The sequence below is a fragment of the Mesoplodon bidens genome, assembly GCF_964165515.1.
Source record: "Mesoplodon bidens genome assembly, chromosome: 14".
Taxonomy (NCBI): Eukaryota; Metazoa; Chordata; class Mammalia; order Artiodactyla; family Ziphiidae; genus Mesoplodon; species Mesoplodon bidens.
Window position 1 is genome coordinate 54,080,955 of NC_138170.1, and position 20,752 is coordinate 54,101,706.

The 20,752-nt window shown below is 40.2% G+C and overlaps 1 protein-coding gene across 1 annotated transcript in view; it reads right to left on the reverse strand.

Moving 5' to 3' along the window:
- Window positions 1–20,752, reverse strand: part of LOC308627529 (tRNA (32-2'-O)-methyltransferase regulator THADA-like) — a gene marked incomplete at its 5' end in the record, with an annotated part of 186,029 nt that overhangs the window by 107,435 nt on the left and 57,842 nt on the right. Inside the window, 2 exons of the mRNA XM_081253798.1 lie at window positions 19,329–19,460; window positions 20,579–20,668. Of these exons, the coding sequence (XP_081109924.1) occupies window positions 19,329–19,460; window positions 20,579–20,668 (222 nt within the window). The remainder of the gene's footprint in view (window positions 1–19,328; window positions 19,461–20,578; window positions 20,669–20,752) is intronic.

Consider the following 20,752-nt stretch of genomic DNA (forward strand, 5'->3'; position numbering starts at 1 on the left):
TCTCCAAAATATCCGAAATCTTCTTTCCTCATATTAAACAAGCCCAGCTATTTCCTTTGAACTTTTATGACCAGAATGAACCTTTCCTTGTGCTTTCTTAAAGAATCAAATCAATAAACACTGAAATCCTGACAATCGCATAAGAATTAAAAAACAGAAACTTTTTCAGGACAGTGTTCCAAATCTTCCACATGCTCTTCTAGGACAGGCTCAGAGACAGTATGTGACTTGACCAAGCTCACAAAAGAAGTGAATGGATAAGCCGGGATTCAAAGTCAGGTCTGTCTGACTCCAGAGCCCGTGGTAGCTGCAAAACCCAGCATGCCCCAACTATAAGACATTTTTACCACCACAGGGTGGAACGACAATAACAAATACTAAAAGAAATTCAATTTTATAACTCTTACCTATACTTGACAACTCACACCATTCAACCAAGCAATGCCAAATCTGTTGGGCCCGCTTTAATAAACTCTGCATTTAGCAGTAGAATTTTTCAAGAGGTTATTAAGGTAAAACAGATTTATCCTCCATCTTGAGTAGATTGAACCTGCTTCCTAATATCTTTTATTTTTGCTTATTTTCATAATTTGCTTATTCCATAGTGAACAGGTAATTTTCAACTCATCCCAGTTTGAATCATGCTGAATTCTGAACAAACAGAAACCAATTAGTGCACTATTATTTAACATAGTCCCAGTGAATGCACAATGGAGACTGCTGTGCAAAGTTTGAAGATGAAACAAAACAGATTACACTCACACATACCCACAAACCCTACCACTAATTAAAAAAATTCTAGTGTTACAAGTATACAATTTCAGCTGTGGTATTATCTTTGTTCAGATGTAAGGTACATTACTATATGGTTGAAGCCTTCCAGCATTTAATTAGGTTACTAATTATAAGTAGAATCACATTACCTTTAAGTCTTTCCTTGGGTTGTGACTAAGGCTTAATACACTAATTTCATGGTAACTGTATTTTAAGATGGGGAACATGTCAATAAAGAATTCTGGTCACATCCTCCAATATGTCCATGTGACTGAAGGTTTGGGCTGTGATACAATTTGATACATTTACTAGGAGGAAAATCACTGCTAATTCCCACTGCTACTGGTGTGGCCAAGAGATATTTTATATTGCATTTTAAGCATAAGTAACGTTCAAGAGAATCTTCACAGAGGGCATATACATGAATATAAAAATAAATAAAATCATTAAGTGACATTCTTTATTCCCATTTAAATTCAATTAATAAATTTAGCATCAATTCAGTATCACATTACTCCCCAACTTCCTTCCTTGCCCATCAATAAAAAAAAGTCAGGGCTTCCCTGGTGGCGCAGTGGTTGGGAGTCCGCCTGCCGATGCAGGGGACACGGGTTCGTGCCCCGGTCCGGGAAGGTCCCACGTGCTGTGGAGCAGCTGGGCCCGTAAGCCGTGGCCGCTGAGCCTGCGTGTCCAGAGCCTGTGCTCTGCGGCGGGAGAGGCCACAGCGGTGAGAGGCCCGCGTACCCACCCCCAAAAAATAATAATAAAAAAATAAAAAATAAAAAAAGTTAGTGCAAATTGTACGAGTCATTCTTCAATCATGCCAAGGACATAACCTTTAACCTAAGATTAAAAATAAAGTGCTATGAGACTTCCCTGGTGGTCCAGTGGTTAAGACTCCATGCTCCCAATGCAGGGGACCCAGGTTCGATCCCTGGTCAGGGAACTAGATCCCACATGCCGTAATTAAGACCCTGCACAGCCAAATAAATAAATAAATTTTTTTTCTGAAGTGCTATATGTGAAATTCAATACTGTTTAACTTCTGGGTGCTAACATCTAATACAAACAACATTTCAAAGGAAAATGAAACAATCTGGATCACTTCCATTCATTTTTATGATTTCATTGGTAGATTTCTATGGCTTTGGCTTGGATCCTTGATAAACTGGAATGTGGAATCATTTAGTTTATAATCTGTATCACCAGTTCGTACAAGGCACAGAAAAGTTCTCCACTCCCTCACATACTTCAAAGTATTTCATTTATTATTCAAAAATGATTGTTCTGACAAAACCATTAGTCAAGAAGAAAGCAAAGAAATCTTATTTTTTAAAGTGGAAATTTTAAAGATGCAGTTTTCACAACAGACTGCTTTATCTACTCATGCTATTCTGGCAAAATCTTTATTTCCTAAAAGAAAACTTTTATCTTTTTTTTTTTTTTTTTTTCCCAGTACGCGGGCCTCTCACTGTTGTGGCCTCTCCCATTGCAGAGCACAGGCTCTGGAAGCGCAGGCTCAGCGGCCATGGCTCACGGGCCCAGCCGCTCCGCGGCATGTGGGATCTTCCCGGACCGGGGCATGAACCTGTGTCCCCTGCATCGGCAGGCGGACTCTCAACCACTGCGCCACCAGGGAAGCCCAAAACTTTTATCTTTTTTAATTAAAATTTTTCTTAGGTATTAGAAGGTCAGGGCATGTTTTCACTGATTTCACTCAAAGTGAGTGTTTATATTTTAAATTTACCTTAGCTTCTTCTTCCTAAATTCTTATAGGCTCTCGCTTTTTCTTTTTTTTTTTTTCCCATTCAGTAGATTGTCTTTTTGTTTTATTTATTTATTTATTTTGCTTTATAACAAATTTAATCAGTTATACATATACATATGTTCCCATATCCCCTCCCTTTTGCGTCTCCCTCCCACCCTCCCTATCCCACCCCTCCAGGCGGTCACAAAGCACCGAGCTGATCCCCCTGTGCTATGCGTAGGCTCTCGCCTTTTCTAAGGAAAATACTAAATTTAAAATTGAGAAAGGTATTGCTGAAACCATGGTGAATGTTTCACAACTACCTTGAAATGATGGTAAGAATATGCACGCCCATGCTCGCTCTCTCCCTCTCTCTCTCTCTCACACACACACACACACACACACACACACACACACACACACACACGGGAAAAAAGAAGTACCTTTTAGTCAGAGTTCTGAGTTTAGGGCTTTTGGGTTAACAAGAAATAAAGTTTCTTGATTTGCAGTAGAGCTATTTTCATACTTTCTTTTTCTACACTGACATCACATTGCAGCTGTATCACCAGGTAGCATGTTTGCAAGGTATGAGAAGTTTCTTGGCTTAGCAGGAAAAAAAAAAAAAAAGCAACAGTCTAGTCCTCAAAAAGAACCCCCATGACCAGTGAGGCTAAAAAAGCTGGCTGAATCACTGGTCAAGAGTCAGTCTTATAGCAAAAATCGGTTGGGCTGAGAACAGAACCTAACAGGAAAACATAAGGTCACACTTGAGCCTGATTTGGTGAAGAAACATGTGCTTGGCCACTCAAGGGCTGCAGATATACAGATGAGGTTAACTTCCATGACTACTACTAGTCATGGAGCATTTCAATGCCACTACTTGAGAATCAGAGCAATTGCTACTACTATTCCAGCCACCAAGAGACCCCATTCCCCTCTTCTGTTACATTTGTGGAAGGACAGTGGCTATAGTGGTTTAGAATCAATCATTTTCAAGACACGGCTCTTTTCCAATCCCAGACTTGCCAATATGTCCCTATGAAGGAGGCTAAATTTGTCTCTTTGTCTTGTGTTCATTAAGGTTCTCTGTGCTTTCAGTCTCACAGTTCTTAAAAGGAAGCATGATACCTCACACGCAACAGTGATCAAGTTCAATATAAGGCAGATGATGTAGCCCAACCCTATGGTATTTCCAACTGTGTCCAAAGTACTTGGAGCTGCCAGAAAGCAAGTATCATTCATTCATTCACTCATTTATATTGTGGTAAAATATACATAACATAAAACTTACACTTTTTTTCTTTTTTTTAAGGTAAGAAGTGGATTTATTTAGAGATACACATTCTTTGGACAGAATGTGGTCCATCTCAAAAGGTGAGAATGGCCTTGGGAGAAACACACTACAGAGTGTGGGCCAGCTCAGAAGGTGAGAGGCCCCAAAATAGGGGGTGGTTCAAAACTTAACACATTCTGAAGTGGCATTTAGCTCATTCACCAAGCAGTGTTAGAGCATTTTAGACTCTGGCCTCAGTGTCTTGATATCCAGGTATTCACTGGTTAATACTCATGGCTTCACAGAGATAAATGTCATTCTATTTTCAGGTAACCTTTCGGATAAGTATACAAAATCAGAGTTCATTCAACACACTAGGGTTTATGTGCTGGAGGTGAGGCAAGAACCACCCAAACCAAGCATTTGGCCATTTCCTTCCAGGTGGAAGGCAGAAACTCTGATATTCTCTTCTTTGCCATTAAGCCTTTCAGAAAATAAGGAACCTACTATTCCCTGACCTTTGGGATTTTTGCAACATCAGCCTGCCGTTGAGAACACAGACAAGAAACTGTCCAGGGAAAACACACCGCCAAATGAACAGGATATAAACAAAGTTGTAACTAGGTAATTAATGGTAGGGACTCGACTTCCCTCACTCTGCTTCTCTGATAACAATCTGGTATTTTATCAGCAGGTCTTTTATCTGGAAGGATTCACTGTATTCTGCTGCCTGGAACTATTCTGGGAGGGGACAAAGACAAGCTTTCATCTTGGAACGGAAATGGAACCACATCTAGAAGGAGGAAGAGTCAAAGCTGTAAAAAGGCCTCCAAGTCTTTCCCTGCCAGCAGGGAGAGGTAAATGGAAAATAGGATGCCCCGTTTCACTAAATGCACAGGAGCAAATTCTGGTGGGGAAGAAGCCACTGAGGTCCCCATCCAGGCAATGTGCAATCTGTCTCTGTCCCAAATTCTACACCCTAACCCCACCGCCCGCCAGCCTTATCCCATCTCTAATGCCACACCCAACTAATGTCTCTTCCTGTCAAAATCAAAGAAACTTAAACTGTGGTTTAAATGACCAATAATACCTTAAAATACTATATCTCACCGTGGGATTTCCATTTTAGAAAGGATCAAAACCGTATACTTAAAGAATGAAAGTCCAACTGTGAAACTTCAAGATTCAGCTCAAAAGGGAAGAGGCATCTGAGAAAACTGGGTGGGTAAAAGGCACTGCTTAAGACCTCTCAAATCATTCCATACAGATTTCAACTACCCTGGGGGTGAAGCTGGGTTAGAATCTGGCCCTCTGAGTTATTAGCGGTGTACATATTAATTAGGAGTAGAACATGTTCCCTAACCCCCTCCAAACATGGCCACACCACTCAGACCTCATAACATGCCATGGACTGGTTATGGAAGGACTTGGGAAAAACAGGGCTTTGAATTCCCCCTCCTACTCAGAACCCAGGAATATTTATCCAAGGTTGAGCCAGGGTGGCTGGCCAGTTCCAAAACCCACAGCCTGGGGCTTATGAACAAGAGCACAGATTGCCCAGTGAGACCAGTGCCCTTCTGTCAGGCTGTGGAGCAATCCTGTGAAGCTCCCTAGATTCAGATCCCAGGCCCTCATGACACTTCACAGTGGTGCAGACTAGGGGGAGGGCGCTAGGAAACCGCTCTACTGGCCAGTTTTCCATGGGGAATTCTATCAGGACATGGCATTCTAAAGCTGCTGCTTTAGGGATGTGTTCAACCATGCAGCAGAATGCAAATCCCTCTCTAGTCTTTTCAAGTTTTTCCTAAGTCCGTTTTTCATTCTGGCTATGAATTAAATTCTGATATCTTAAATCATGCAGAAAAAAAAGGGGTAAGAAGAGATTGAATTATATTAATTATATGGCATTGAAGCTCAGCTAGGAAACAAGAATTACATTTCTTAAGTTTCTCTTCACTAGACTTCTGCAAGTTATAATTAGTATTAAAAGAATTTTGCTTTTCATTTTATCCAAGCTGAAAAGAAGCTGAGCCTTAAATTCTGGCTTTACAGGAAAGAGAGATTCTTCCAGAAAAAAAGAAAAAAAAATGAATAAACAGTCGAGCAAAAAACAAACCAGCACTACTCACCCATCACCCAAAAAGATAGCTTAAGTGACTCACTTTTCAGCGTTTGAAAATATTTTCTACCCCCTGCTTTGTAAATTATTTTCTTGTTGGTGTGACACATCCTTTAGTAACAATCCAGCTTTTCCTTGGCTACCTAGATATATTTCCATAGTTACTACCAAAACAGATGGCCTTTTCCTGTATGATTGCAATAATCAAAAAAGAGCAGGCTTATTTACACAGAAGCACCCTCAATACAAATAGACATTTTGTTAATGCTCTGGACACTGTAGAGACAAAACAGAAAATCTCATTCACGTGGGCCTGCCTAATTTTGATTTTGCAATTATTCAGACTGAGGCCGAGCTAATGTTTACCTCTGGGACTGAGAGTTTCATTTAACATTGGGAGAAATGTGGCCATCTCTTGGGAACTGGTGGCCAGGACACAAATATCCCAGACCAGGAATTTTCCCTGATGGAAAACGAAACAAAACAGAACAAGACAACCCAGGGGGCACATCTCACACATCTCACTCTCAGTGTGCTCTCCAGCAGGTTTGGCTAGTAACCTTTGGTTGGTGAAGAAGGGAGGTGGGACTCTGCACATGAAAAATATGAAACTGAGGAACAAAGGGGGATTTCAACCCATCTCAGAGGCCTCGAGGTGTGGCTTAACAACTAATACGTTAACCAGATGCTACTGTTACCCACCCATTAAAAAGCAGTTCCCTAGATATATTACATATAATTTGGAGTAATGAAACTTTCATTTCATAATATCCAGTAATTTGAACACTTCACTGATTCAGACTTGCCTTTTTAAGGTATCCTTTTAAAGTGTAGGATTACCACATAAGAAAATGTTGGCAATTTTTCAAAATTTCAACATATAGTGATATCCTTATGATTCTGTTTTCTAAGACAGCAAAAAGAGGATGATCAAGTAAGCTACTGTTTATGAAAATACATTGTAAACTTCAACTGCTTTATATGAATGCTTGTTACTTTTTTCTTTTTCTTTCAACAACCCTGAAGCCTTTCAAAATTATGTTAAGTTTCAACAGTAAAAACCTAAGATGGTAAAGTCAGATGGAAAATATATGTTCTAATAGTTTAAAAATTATGCCTAAGTAGCAGCCCACAAATAATCTCTTTAAGATTTTATGCTTCTTAAGCCTCAAGACACATTTTTTCTTTGCTGAGGCACTTATAACTGTGCAATGACCCACGATTTCCTCTTACAAGGAAAATTTCTTTTGTAAGAAATCCTCAGTGTTTCTCAAGAATCTCAGAAATTCAGTTGAACCAGTCTTATTTAGCAACCCGTCACAACCACTTGGGCTTAACTGCAAGTTTTTCTTTCTTTTCTACTGATTTCAGATTAGAAGAAGAGACCACTGCTAGAGCAATGCCCAAGGGGGGCAGGGGAGAGATATCTCAAGAAAGCAAAGTAAGTCCAAGTGTTTGTTATTTAAAACTTCAGGTGAATTTTGGCATATTGAGAACTAGCTTGTCATACCCCACAGATGGAGGATTGTAAACATGAGCAAAAGGGCGAATTGTAGTATTAAGCACCAGCTAGCGTAGCTAAGAGAGTGGCAAAGAGCACGGGTTCTGGGGCCAGATTGCCTGGTTCAAACCCTGGCCTTATCACTTCCTAGCAGTATGACCTAGGGCACATTTCTAAACTTCCCACTGCCCAGCTTTCCCTCTCTGTAGGATGGAGGATGGGAATGAGAATGTTAGGGACCTCATAGTGTTGTCATGATGATTAAATGTATTAGTATGCATTAAGTCCTGAAACAGTGTCTGGCCCATAGTAAATATCTGCTAATTATTATCACTTGTCACTAATTATATGGAAAAAAATCAGAGCAAAGATGATAGGGACCAAGAAGCAACACAGCACAACGGATATCCCATTATGCCAAAAATCTTATCTGTCTGATGCTCCACTGTATTTCTATCGTACGGGACACACAATCATGCTTACAGTAATTATCTGTTGAGTAAATGAATAAATGAATCAACCCCTGACTCCTTAACGAATCACTTTTTGACTGTGGACACATTCTGCTTACTCCTTCTGGACCTTGACTTTTCCATCTCCAAAGAAAGTTACCAACACCTGCCACTTGCTACCTCAAAGTGATGATCATCAGTGTAAGGGAAAAAGCAAATCATTTCAAACTTACTGAAGGGATATCAAAAGTCAATGGCTTTTAAAACCAATGTTCCTGGGCTTCCCTGGTGGCACAGTGGTTAAGAATCCGCCTGCCAATGCAGGGGACACAGGTCCAAGCCCTGGTGGGGGAAGATCCCACATGCTGCGGAGCAACGAAGCCCATGCGCCACAACTACTGAGCCTGTGCTCTAGAGCCCGCAAGCCACAACTACTGAAGCCCGCGTGCCTAGAGCTCCAGAGTCCATGCTCTGCAACAGGAGAAGCCACCACAATGAGAAGCCCGCACACCGCAACGAAGAGTAGCCCCCGCTCGCTGCAACTAGAGAAAGCCTGCGCACAGCAACGAAGACCCAACGCAGCCAAAAATAAATAAATAAAATAAATTTATTTAAAAAACCCAAAAAACAAAAACCCCAATGTTCTTTTGTTATTGAGTACCTATGAACATAGTCAATAATAGTCAATAATATTGAAAGGATCCTCTGTAATACCCTTAGTCCTGTTTCCTTTCAAAGAAGTCCTCTGACTCCAGTTGGCCAGGGGGAATGTGCAGACGTTGTGCTAGGCCCTAAGAGATGGCTGTTCAGACCTCAGTGTGCAGAGGCACTACCTGGGGGAAACTGCTGACTTTTTAGATGTCTATGGGACATGCAGAAGGAGTTGTCCAACAGAAAGTTGAATCTATGATTCTGTACAAGTTCTAGATCTAGGACTGACTCATCAATGTATGTGAGTTGCCAGCCAGGTGAGGACTGTACATATGAGGTGAAAAAAGAAAAGAGTGGAGGGCAGGACAAAGAGGTGCACCAACATTTAGGAGGCAGCATGAGGAAGGGGCCCTGAAAGAGGAGGAAGAAGCAATGGCCAAACAAGGCCACAGAGGAAGAGCATCCTGAAGAAGCCAGTGTGCAAGAGTGTCAAATACCAGAGGAAGATTCAGAAAGATAACGACTGAAAAGCATCCAGTGGCTTTTGTAATGCAGAGGTCACTACTATTTCACGTTTGTCAGTGAAGTGGTGGAAGAAGCATCCAGGCTGCAGTGGTTTAAGGAAGGAATAAGAGGGGAGGAAATGGAGACTGTAAACACAGACAACCTTTTCCAAGAGTCTGGCTATAAAACAAAGGAGAGAACTATGGTAGTAGGTAGAGTGGGTGTCTCCACGGAGACAGTCCATGCCTGATGGCTTCTATTTTCTCTTGCAAATAAGAGGTGATGAGAGTAGGGCCTTGGGTTACTGCAATGACACAAAGTAGGCCCTCAGCAAACACATTTAATGGATGGACGACCTAGTGATGAAGAGCGCTCACAAAATAAAGTGAAAGACAAGAATAAATGGTGAAGAAGAGAATAGCTGTCGCTGTGTGGAGGGGAGGCAAGACAGGCAGTCAAGAGTCTCAATGTTCAAGGTGAGTGAGGAAAATAAGGCCCAAAGGGAAAAAGTCAAAGGGTATGAGGGTGAACGATCTGGTGCAGCTGACGTGACTAATGCAGGTTGTTTTAACAAGAAGATGATAAATAGACTGGTAAGGGTCAAGGCCCAGAGGAGAGGGAGGAAAAAAACTGCGCCGATCAGAGAAAGATAATCAAAACATGGTATGTCGTGCATTTTTCTTGTCTCATTTTAAGCCTACTGTAATTCTTCTTTACCTTCATACTCTCTTCCCTAATTCAGATTTTTCTGCCTAAAGAGAAAAACACACAGTTTTGATTCTAAAATGTTCCCTACCAGGTAGGAGAAGATGACTTCATATTAGCTGGCATTTGGGGCTTGGTACTCTCAAATCTTCAGTTCAGCATTAAAAATGCCTGCTGAGCATCTTGGCTACATTTTTGAGAAAATAGTTAAGTTTAAGGAAATAAAGGCTCCTTAAGGAAAAATATTATTAAAATATTTTAAAATTTAAATATTGCATTTGTAATAATTTTCCCATTACTCTTCATTATTTCCATAAGACTTGGAAATGCAACACTTGGAGTAAATACTGCTCTTAATTAAAGTTACCAAAGATTCACCATGGACGGTTTCTTCTGTTAAGTAGCAAACCATTTATTTTGTGAATTTCCTGGGTCATTCTTGATTCAAGTGGAAGCAAAGCTCTTTATGATAACTTTCAAGTTATGAATCATAAAACTCTGTTGTCACAATCTTCTGCTTGTTACAGCCCACTGTCTGCAGAATGAACAGTATGACTTTCCTCTCTTAAGAGCTGCTAACCAACATGGGAGATTTCTTAAAGTCTTCAGGATGGTAAACTGAATTCCCATGTCCTTTTCCTGCCTTGCTACTAGGGAAAACCTCCTGAATTTCTCCAACCCACCAGTGCTCCTCCCCTTGTTTACAGGACTTTGGTTCTTAGTGTATCTGCCATATAATTAAGTGGTTCATACACAGTATGTCAGGTTCACAAGCATGGGTTTTATCTCACTAGCTAGATCATAAGTTCTTCAAGGATGAAAAACCTTTTTCCTTTACTTTGCATCTTATCCAAGACCTAATGCTAGCTAGGTATACAATGGATGTTTAACAACTACTTAGTTAATCTATTAACTGATTGGATTCTAAGTTTGAGAGTGAATGGCAGCAACAGGCCATGGATTATCATCATTGTCAGAAATTTCACCTAAGAACGAGGCTGCCTACAGATCACTTGTTCTAACATGACCTGAACTGGCCTACTGAAGTTAACAGATAACACTGCAGAAAAGCTGGTCCTTACAAGTTTTGTTTTTCTAGCTTGCTCTGTCAATGCATTCCATTAAGAGGTGAACTCCTCATTCCTTTTGCTCAAAAACATATTTAGAAAATGGTCTTAAAGAGATCTGGCACTAGAGATTAAGTTGGCCAGGTCCCTCTCTAGGAACTGAGAGATAAAAATCGGTGACAGATGTCAGAGTATCTTTTTATGCCAGAACTCTTTGCAAAAAAGCCGCACGACGCAGAAAACATGATTTCATTCCACACACTGAACCTCAGGTACCCCTGGGTAGAATTTGGAAATTCAGAAGGCCATAAGCAAAAAAGCCCTCCAAATAAAGCACTAGCCCGGCAGGGCCATGGTAAAAAGGAGACCAAGTAGATAGCTGCCCAAACTGTGATTTCACCAGCATTGGGAAACACCTTCCGATCTCTGCTTTTAGGTCCTCCCTTATGTAAGGCCTAAAATTCCATCACCTAGATTCCTCACGTTATTTCAAAATGTGTATCTGTGTAACACAACAAACAGCCCCAAGGAAGGTAATGACTAGGATCATTTACACGTCTGTATGAAAGGAAGGAGTAGGCACGGGTTTGGCTTATAGGCAAAGAGGAAAACTGAGCACTCAAAAAAGCCCTGAGTGGAACTGAACATCTGCACCTTGACAGCCTTGCTCAAGGCCTGGCCTGGTATCAAAGTCATATCACTAAAACCAGAGGTCAGGGTTTCTACACGTTAATGGAATGGCAGGTCCCTTTTTTTCACCCAACCACTGTTAGCAGATCAGGATGGTATAGGGAGACTCCTAACCTTTAATCCCATTCTCTAAGGCTCATGGAATTTACCAGTAACCACAGGACAGGTGGAGTTCTGAACCTCTAGGATGGCCAGGCAGGAGGAAGTGCTGTAGTAACAGCACCAGGAAAGCCCTATTCTCAAGTATTTTTACTTGTAATGGGCTAGGACTGGCAACTCCTTTATTTTTTCTACAGGCATCTCTGTTTGAAGTTTGGACAACAAAGAGTTATCTATTTTAATCACTCTTCAGAAAAGCATCTCTGACTTTTCTCAAAGACTCAGATGTTCCTTGTACTTGTCAGAAAACAAATGTGGCTTAAGCCAACATCTGAAATGGAGAAAAATATAGCAACCACCAAAAAACGGTAATTAAATTAATAAGGAATGCTTTTCAGACATAACATCCCATAGGCCAAAAAAATGTTTTCAGAACTACAGAGAACAAAGTTATAGAAGTTAAATTTAAGTGGATTAACTGCTGAAGGGTACCATGTAGGGGCAGACCACTGTGACCTGTGGGCCATGTGAAGTATGGCACCCCAACTGGTAGATGGTGGAACCCATGAATAAACAGATGACAGAGTATCTTTTTATGCCAGAACTCTTCACAAAAAAGCCACACGATGCAGAAAACATGATTTCATTCCACACACTGAACCTCAGGTACCCCTAAGGGGTACCTGAATAAAAATGTACAAATATGTGTTACAGGTTTAGAGGCAGGTTTATCATTTCACTGCACATTTAGAATCTACAGCCAGGTTGTTCAGCTATTCTAAAATAAGACACCTCAAAAAGATGCCTTGACGGTCATCCGGCTCCACCTCAGATGCACTGCAGAAATCTAAAAAATGTACACAATGTGTGATCAGTTTTCCTTGATGACATTCAATGACCAGCAGTTCAGAATTATGGAAATCTGTTCGTTCTCTTGATGCAGAATGTTAACTCTCACAAAATTCTTCCTTATATTAAAATCTGAAATCTATCTCTTACTTTCCCACTGGGAGCACAAGAGAGAGATTATGTGCCTTCTGTCATACGGCTGCCTCTCAAATATGTAAAGACCATTACCATGTTGCCTCTAACTAGTCTTTTCCAGTCTAACTATTTCCAGATGTTCAGCTTCCTCCTCATCTTGGTCACCTTCTCTGGATAAATATTAGTTTATCAGTGACCCTCCTAAAATGGGAAGCCCACAGCATAATAACATAATAGCAGAATGATGTGGGTTTAGTCTGACCAGCAGAGTTCAGGGGGACTATAGCCTTCACTACCTAGAAGCAGCAACTGTGTCATACTGCTTCCTCAGGGCTCACCAGGAAATCCCATTCCCCAAGATTTTTTCATAAAAACTGCTATGAAGCCGACAGCTCTCATTCTATATGTATGTAATTTTGACTTTTCTTTACAAAATCAGAACATGATATATATCTCTATTAAATGTTATCTTGATAGTCTCAGCCCATCAATCCAGTCTTCCAAGGCTACTCTGAAATCATATTTTTCAATTATGGATGATATTAGACATATCAAATAAAAAAGAGTAGAGAGAATAATATAACAGCCATTTGCCCCAAACCCAGCTTAAGAACACATCACAAATAAAACAAGCTCCTAGTATATGCTTCCTTAATTTTATCCCCTCCTTCCCTGCTTCATAAAGGTAATGGCTACTATCTTAAATTTGTGTCTGTCACTCCCATGCTTAAAGACTATTTTGAATGGGAGTCCATCACCAACTATGCAAACCTAATAAGCACGCAATCTAGTCTGTCTTCATTTTAAGTAAGTAATTCAAACGCTGAATAAAGCAGCATTGGCCTCATCTATCAGACTCGTAATCCCATCAAAACAATGAGGTGACTCAGGCATGACTAATTCTTAGGGAATTCTTACTAGCTCTCAGCAAATAAAGTATGAAGCACTTGCAAGTAATACATTGAATGATCCAGTCTAAAACAATATCAACACAATTGTTTGGTCACTGATAAAAATATGCCTTTTCCTCTCTCTTTTGAAATCTTTCTGCAAGCTCTGAGGATAACATTCCCATGCCACACATCCCCCAAATCACTGACTTGGCTCTAGGCTAACTTGCACCTGAGGCTGTTAAATTATCCGGGTCCAAGGATTTGCCTTTATCCACAAGAGACAGTGTTCTTTTTCTATCACCTCACCTACATCTGGTTTCAGGGCCTTCCTTCCAGTTTACTGGCAAAGACAAAGCTGAAGCAGGAGTTAAAAAAAGTCTGCCCTCTGTCACCATTATACTATCAACCCCTTCCTCTCTCTAGAATTTTTCTTAACCAACAAACTAAGGGGCTTTTATCTGCTATTTTGTAGTCAGGATTATCCCCATTATACCGATTGACTGCCTGAAGCACTCAGGGGCCCTCCTTTTTGTGCCACATTAATCAGGAGGCTTTCCCCCACGTATTTTGGCTTGTTTATAATTCTATGACCTCCCTCCTCCTCTTATCAATTCAGGCTCCTCTCATTTGGCTCTAAAGCCTGCAGCATGGTAGCTGCAAGGTGGACCTCCAGATCCCTTGACTGGATAGCAGTCAGGGGAGAGGAGGTCAGAGTCCAGGAAGGTCTCAGGTCATAGGCTCATAAGGCCAGAGAAGACCCTGGGTAACGTCCAATACCTTAATGTGATAGAAAAGGAAACCGAGGGTGTGACCTTCAGAGAGGTGAAGTCAAAATAAAAGCAAATGTCAGAGCTCACATTAGAGCATAAGATTCCTCAAAGGGCAGGTAAAACAGAAAACCCAGCTGAGCCTCCTTTCTACATAATCAGTAACCAGTGGGATATGAAATATGGCTCTAATACTGTAAGACTAGGAGTCCCTTAAGTACTTCATAGATACACAGATCTGCTAAGACACAAAGTGTCTCATTTCACAGTTAGTTTAGTTTTTAGGTTAATAATTCAGCCTCTGTGCCCAAACCTGGACTATGCAGAGAAAGGTACCAAAAATGAAAAACAAACTGAAAAAATCCATAGCTGCTTCTCCATGGAAAGAGATTAAGATTTATTTGGAGGAAATAAGTATTGAGCATATAAATTACAATATGATACAGTAATGATGACTAGTAAGATAAGAGATTTAAATGAATGCTATAGCTATTCAGAGGGAGAGAGGATTAAGAGCTGGGGTGGAGAGAAAGGGAGGTGGGTATGCCTTCTTTCCCAGCAGTGTCTCAACAGCCCTCTGCCTGATTTCTCTCTCTATAAAGCAAATCCTGCCTTCTACTTATCACAAGGATTCTGGGAAGGCAGAACAGATAGAAATGTGCAATCTTGGAGGAAAGTTCCTGGTATTACAATCACAAATGAAGGTGGAAGCCAACTACTGTCTACTGCAAAAACCCCAACTCTACACGATGGCAAATAAGATCTTTCAACTTCATAACCTGGGTAAGGAGTAAGGAGATAATTCTTGCATTATGCAACTTTCAAGGAAAAGAAAACAAGAGTCAATATTATTTTCCAATATCATAAGCTTAAAAGGCCTAAGTCTTAGTTTTTGTACTCCTTACCCTTTCCTTCTTCTTAAGACTGGTACAATCAAAAGGTTCCATGAAATATTTTAAAAATATATAGAATGCATATTTTCCAATTTTTGTTTTGATTGTTGACTAGATGTTTCAATATCACAACTGAAACAGTTTCCACTGCATACATAGGTCGCTATGGGTGATTTCCACTGCCACGTGTTTAATTAAGATTGTATGGTTATTTGTACCTCAAAAATTTTCACAAAACAGAAGGGCAGATTTCACTGAAAATTTACCTAAAGTGAACAATGATTGAAATGATTTGGAGAAAAACATACCAAAAGTCATTTGCAATGAAAATAAGTCAAAAAGGGGGGAGGGTGGGGAGATCCTTTCAAAAGCATCCCAGAGTGAACAAAAGGCAGCAGAGGGATTTAATCCGATGCTGAGACCTCAGTTATCTGCAACAGAAGGCACTTTTTGCCTCACACACACACGTACCACACTGGTCCAAGGAGTGTACAGAACCTTGCTCAAGCATCACAGCTAGTGAATAAGTGGCAGAGCTTAGAAAGAACCAACTCTCCTTTGTTCTGTTCAGGATTGCCGAGGTTTGAGGCATTTTTGGTTTCCTACAGCTCATCAATTCAAACTTGAAGCTTGCTTGTGAAAGGGAATTCCAGGTGTGTGTCCAGAGATATTCTGGTCTCTAGAAAGCCCCGGACAAGTGGGCACTAGTGAAGTGTATTCAGGGAGCTAGTCAAGGTCCCTTTTAAAGCATGCGTCACTCTGCTCTGTGGTGTCTGAACTGAAGGGTGAATGGCCTTAAATTGAAGGCATCATCTCTGCATGGAAGAGAGCTGTGTATCTGGATCCAGCACAGCATTAGGCACATAAAATACACTTGATTTGAAAAAACCTTGTAAACAAAACACTGGGATTAACATGATCATTTCTGTTCCAAGATGATGCAACAAATCATAGCTGTGCACACACATAACTGTGGAAAATCCACATCAGAAGCTTCTAAGATTTAAGTTAACAAAGAAAGGCAATAGAGATATAAGCTTGGATTCCCAAATGTGGAATAAGGGACAAAGGTACAAATAATACTTCCTAACACCTCACAGAGAGGAAGGAAATGGCAGGTAAGTATATGTAAATCAAAGGGAAATAAAAAGCTGTCATCAGGGCTTTTAATCTTCTCATTGTACAACTGATTCACTTTAGCACAGTCAGAGCAACCTCTGTGCTATTCCCACTAGCTGAAAAATTTTGCTTTAGCTAAACTCAGAGTATCCAAGAGCCTGATTAGAGCTCTTCCAAGTACGTAAATTAATACTAGCAATGCCACAAAAATAAAACACTGCCCATCCACTTATGCATACATCCGTCTTTTCAGCCATTATGCCAAGTCAACACAGCCCAATCTTTACCATGATTAGAACCACAAACACTGCCTGGATTGGCAGGTTTTTATGATCAATCTTTCACTTTCTTCATGAATAATTTTCTCAGAAGTAATTTAAATCTAATGTGTATAGTTTTAACAAATTTGCTATTTTAAAAAAATCTTTTTATATAGTTCATCTCTCCGGTGTGACTGTGAACATTTTAGGGTAGCACAAGGTTGTCCTGGCAGTAGGTTGATGAAACCCAAAACTGGGTTTTCTAACTCTAAATTTAGGATCTTTCTACTTTCTTTTCAAGAAAGAAAAGCCAGGCTTCTTCTATCCCAGGCCACAGACTGGCCCCAATTACCCCAAGCAATGATCCCACAGATGTAAGCCTGAGAGAAAGCCTGCACCCAATCAAGCCACTGCCACCACTGGAAAAGCAAGGTCAGGAGTAGACCCCACTGCAAGTGGGGCATGACTTCTCCATCGTGAAAATAGCCTGCACTTGGATCCACTGCCTAGATACGGGCTCCTAATCGCTCCTAGTTGCATAAATTTCAGGGCCCTTGGGGCTACTCAGTGTAGCCAAAACTCTTAACTATACAAAAGGGAGTTGGATAATTTGGTGTAATAGAAAGAGGATACCCAACACTCTTGACAAGCCCTACAGTCTTGGGTTCATATTCCAACTCTATAACTGAGTCGCTTTCTGAACCTCAGTTTCCTCAACAGGTAAAGAGAGGTGTAACACCTCCTCTCAGAATCATTGTTAAGCAAAACGCCCCAGTTCAGTGCCTGGCAAACAGTGGAGACTCAACAAGCTTGGTCTACTTCCTACTGAATTCTCTGCTCAGAATATTTTCTTGCTTGTTCTCTGCATTCCTGGGTCAAAAGCTACTTCTAATAAACCTCCTGAATAGCCTAACCAAGTTCCAAGTATGATCCTACTATTGTATAGTTTATTAAAATCATCTCTCTGTATGTGTGTGGTTCTGATAATGTTCGATATCTCAAATTTAATCTTGCTACTCAATGTGTGATCTGCAGACCAGCGGCCTCAGCATTATTAGAAGTCTGTGTGAAATGCAGAATCTCAGGCCCCACCCCAGACCTACTGAATCAGAATTTATGAGACCCCCAAGTGATATGTTTACATCTTAAAGTTTGAGAAACACTGCCTATAACATACTTGGACATTCAATAAACCAGAGCCTACAGACACTCTAAGGAATCCGCTATGGCACTTTTGCTGCTGGTGGTGCTCTATGAATCTTTATTCAAGTAGAAAGCAACCACTGTCTAAGGCATTTTCACTGGAAGGACAGGAGAACTGTACATTTCTTTCTTTGTGTTTCTGAGTTAAGAAAAAGAAGATGCACTAAGTACATTAGCCTTAAGGCAATATTTAAATCTCCTATGTTCACGCGATCTTTGTATATGTAACAAGTACTCTGAGTATAATTAGTAATATGAGCTTTCTGATTATATGTAAACTAATAAATAACAGGAAGGATACTTTCAACATAGTAACTTCTGGTTTCTAGGATGTAACACGTATCAGGTTGATTAGAAATAAGCTTCCACAAATTGGATGTTCTCAACACAGGATGATAAAGTTCTAAAGCATGTCTTTGTTTCTAATGTACACTGTGATTCTGTATATGTGCCTCCCCCAACCATCAACTTTCTGAATTATTTTTTAGTTCTTTCCAGTTATATGTGAAAGTACAATTTTTAAATGCTCCTGAAAGTTAAATTTATGACCCAAATTCCTAAAATGAATCACCAAATGCTGGATATGGGAGGCTGGTAACTCTGTGTATCAGGAAACAAAAACCAATCTGAGTGAGTCATCTCTGTGATCACAGATAACACAGCCACAGCCAGGGCTTGGCGCAAACAAATGGCTACAGCAATCACAAACCAGAATCTTGTGTTTAATGGTTTCTCACATTAAAATGCATCAGTCAGCTCTGTGAAACCAGGAAGTGGAACCCAGGGCACCACATAAATAACAAGTACACTCTCTTGAGTTGGTTATATTTTATCCTTCTGCTGTATTTCAATTTTTGGTAGATACATAAAAATGAAGGTACTGTTTTGTCAAGAGGTAAGCAGAAAGGTAAAAGCTAACTAATATCACAGGGTTTCTGAAATATTTCATAAGAAAATTTCAATACTTTTTGGAGGCCTGTTTATTGAGGCCTTTGATCCAAAATGAAAAAGGTGATCAGAAGCTGGCGAATGCCTCAAAAAAAATAACAAGAGGAAGTGGTAATAGGCTGTAGAAGCAGAAAAGCCTGTTATCATTTGAATCCATGTGTAATCTTTATGCATGGCTTTTTCTCAGGTACTCCAAGCTTGAAAGGGAGGATGAGTGGGAAGTGAACTCGTGCTACACAGCATTGCCATCTAGATGTTGCCCCTTGCAACCACCAGCAAACTCCTCCAGAGTGAAGGGGCAGGTGTCCTCCTGAACCCCTGGACAGGGGATATATGCCAGAACTGAGCCTGCCCCATGCTGGCCAGGCTCAACACAGGGATAATGTAAACACCCAGGCTACGTTTATCAAAAGGGGGTATCTCCTATCAACACCACACACCCATTAGCAGGCAGGACTCCCAGAAAACACTACTTAAACAGTAGACATGAGCTCCTAAACCCACCATCTGAAACACTGGAGACCAGTTGGGGGCAATGGCAATAATCCCAGGCCCCCGCCTTCACAAGAACCCTCCCAGAGTAAAAAAAAAAAAAAAAAAAAATCTATAATTTCTGAAATAGGAACAGGATTAAACAGCCCCATGCCCATTCCCATTATTTCCATGAGGCATACACTACCTCATAATGAAGGGAATAAAAGGTGCCATGCTGAGAGCAGAACAGGTGCCATCCATCGGGGAAGGGTAGAGCCTCCCCAACACCAAAAGTAAGAGAAACATGCTGGGATGATGGTTTAGTTCTCCTGTATCACTGAAAAAAAAAATTATTGTACATAAAAGGTTTAAAACTTTAGGCAAGGCACTATCTTCAAACGTTTTTCTCATTAAATAATTATGTATTGATATATAAAGTGAGACTCTATGATCAGCAATAATTTTCCTTTTTGCGTTTTTTCCTCCATTCACTTCATATTTTCTTAGTGTGCAAATGAGGAAGAACTACTGGTAAAGCCACGGATTGGGCTTCTGCACAGGATTCTCTTCTCAAAGCATATTATTTGATAATTCGAGTCTGCTGTTTTGATCTCAGCTGCTCAGACAGTAGAGAGGTGTCTATTCCAGAGTATGAAATGTGAAACTTTTAACATCTAAATGTACTTAAGAAAGCGTGAACAGTCACTTACCAGGGCCAGAAAAGCCTGTCTGCACAAATTACTAATGTGAGGAAATGGATCATAAACAGAAGTAAAATTCACTGATGCGATTTTATTTTCTCATTACAGACAATTGGTATAAATTCATGCCAAGTGCAAAAACTGCTAAAAGAATAAAATGGTCCATGCTCTAAGATGTCCATTCTAAAAATTATACTACCAGCCACAGAATGTGATTGAAAAGACAACGGTGAACTTTTTGATCTGCTCTGATCAGACTGGAAGCCCTTTAATAGCATTATTTTGTGTTTCCAGGGTCACTGGCCATCTTCACTCAAGTAGAATAGTACCATTTCTGATCACAAGTGACCAGATTAGTCAGCTGCAACAGGCCAGTGATAAAAAAAATGACAGGGGTGTGTTAAAGCAAACTCAATATGTAAACACACAGATTTTGAATATAAGAGGAAGAAAATGATTCTTAGAAGAAATCACCATGTGCTTCTAAAAAGCTAACTCCTATAAAACACTAAAAACTTTAAAAATAGGATTTTTAAAATGTAAAATATAATATAAAACCTGGATTTTATACAACCTTTCAGGTATATATCTACTACAGAGTGTCAGGCAACACAATGTATTTAATAAAGAAGCACTTTAAAAAAATCCATCTATGTTTACACGGAAGGAGCTGATCAATTGCTGCCTGGAGGGAAAAATCTTGAAGTAATTCACATCCTTGATTTCACTTTGCCCCACCCTATTCTCTTCTTACCTGTCCACGGTATTGGCTACAGTTTCCAACTGTTTGAGAAGAAAGGGATAGAGTTCGGGGAAACGAGAGAAAAATTCACTCCCTGTCATTCTGTGTAGAGAGAAAAATAGATAAATTACTATCATTCATTTCTTCTGATTTGATAATAAAGCCTTTTTATTTATTTATTTTTTA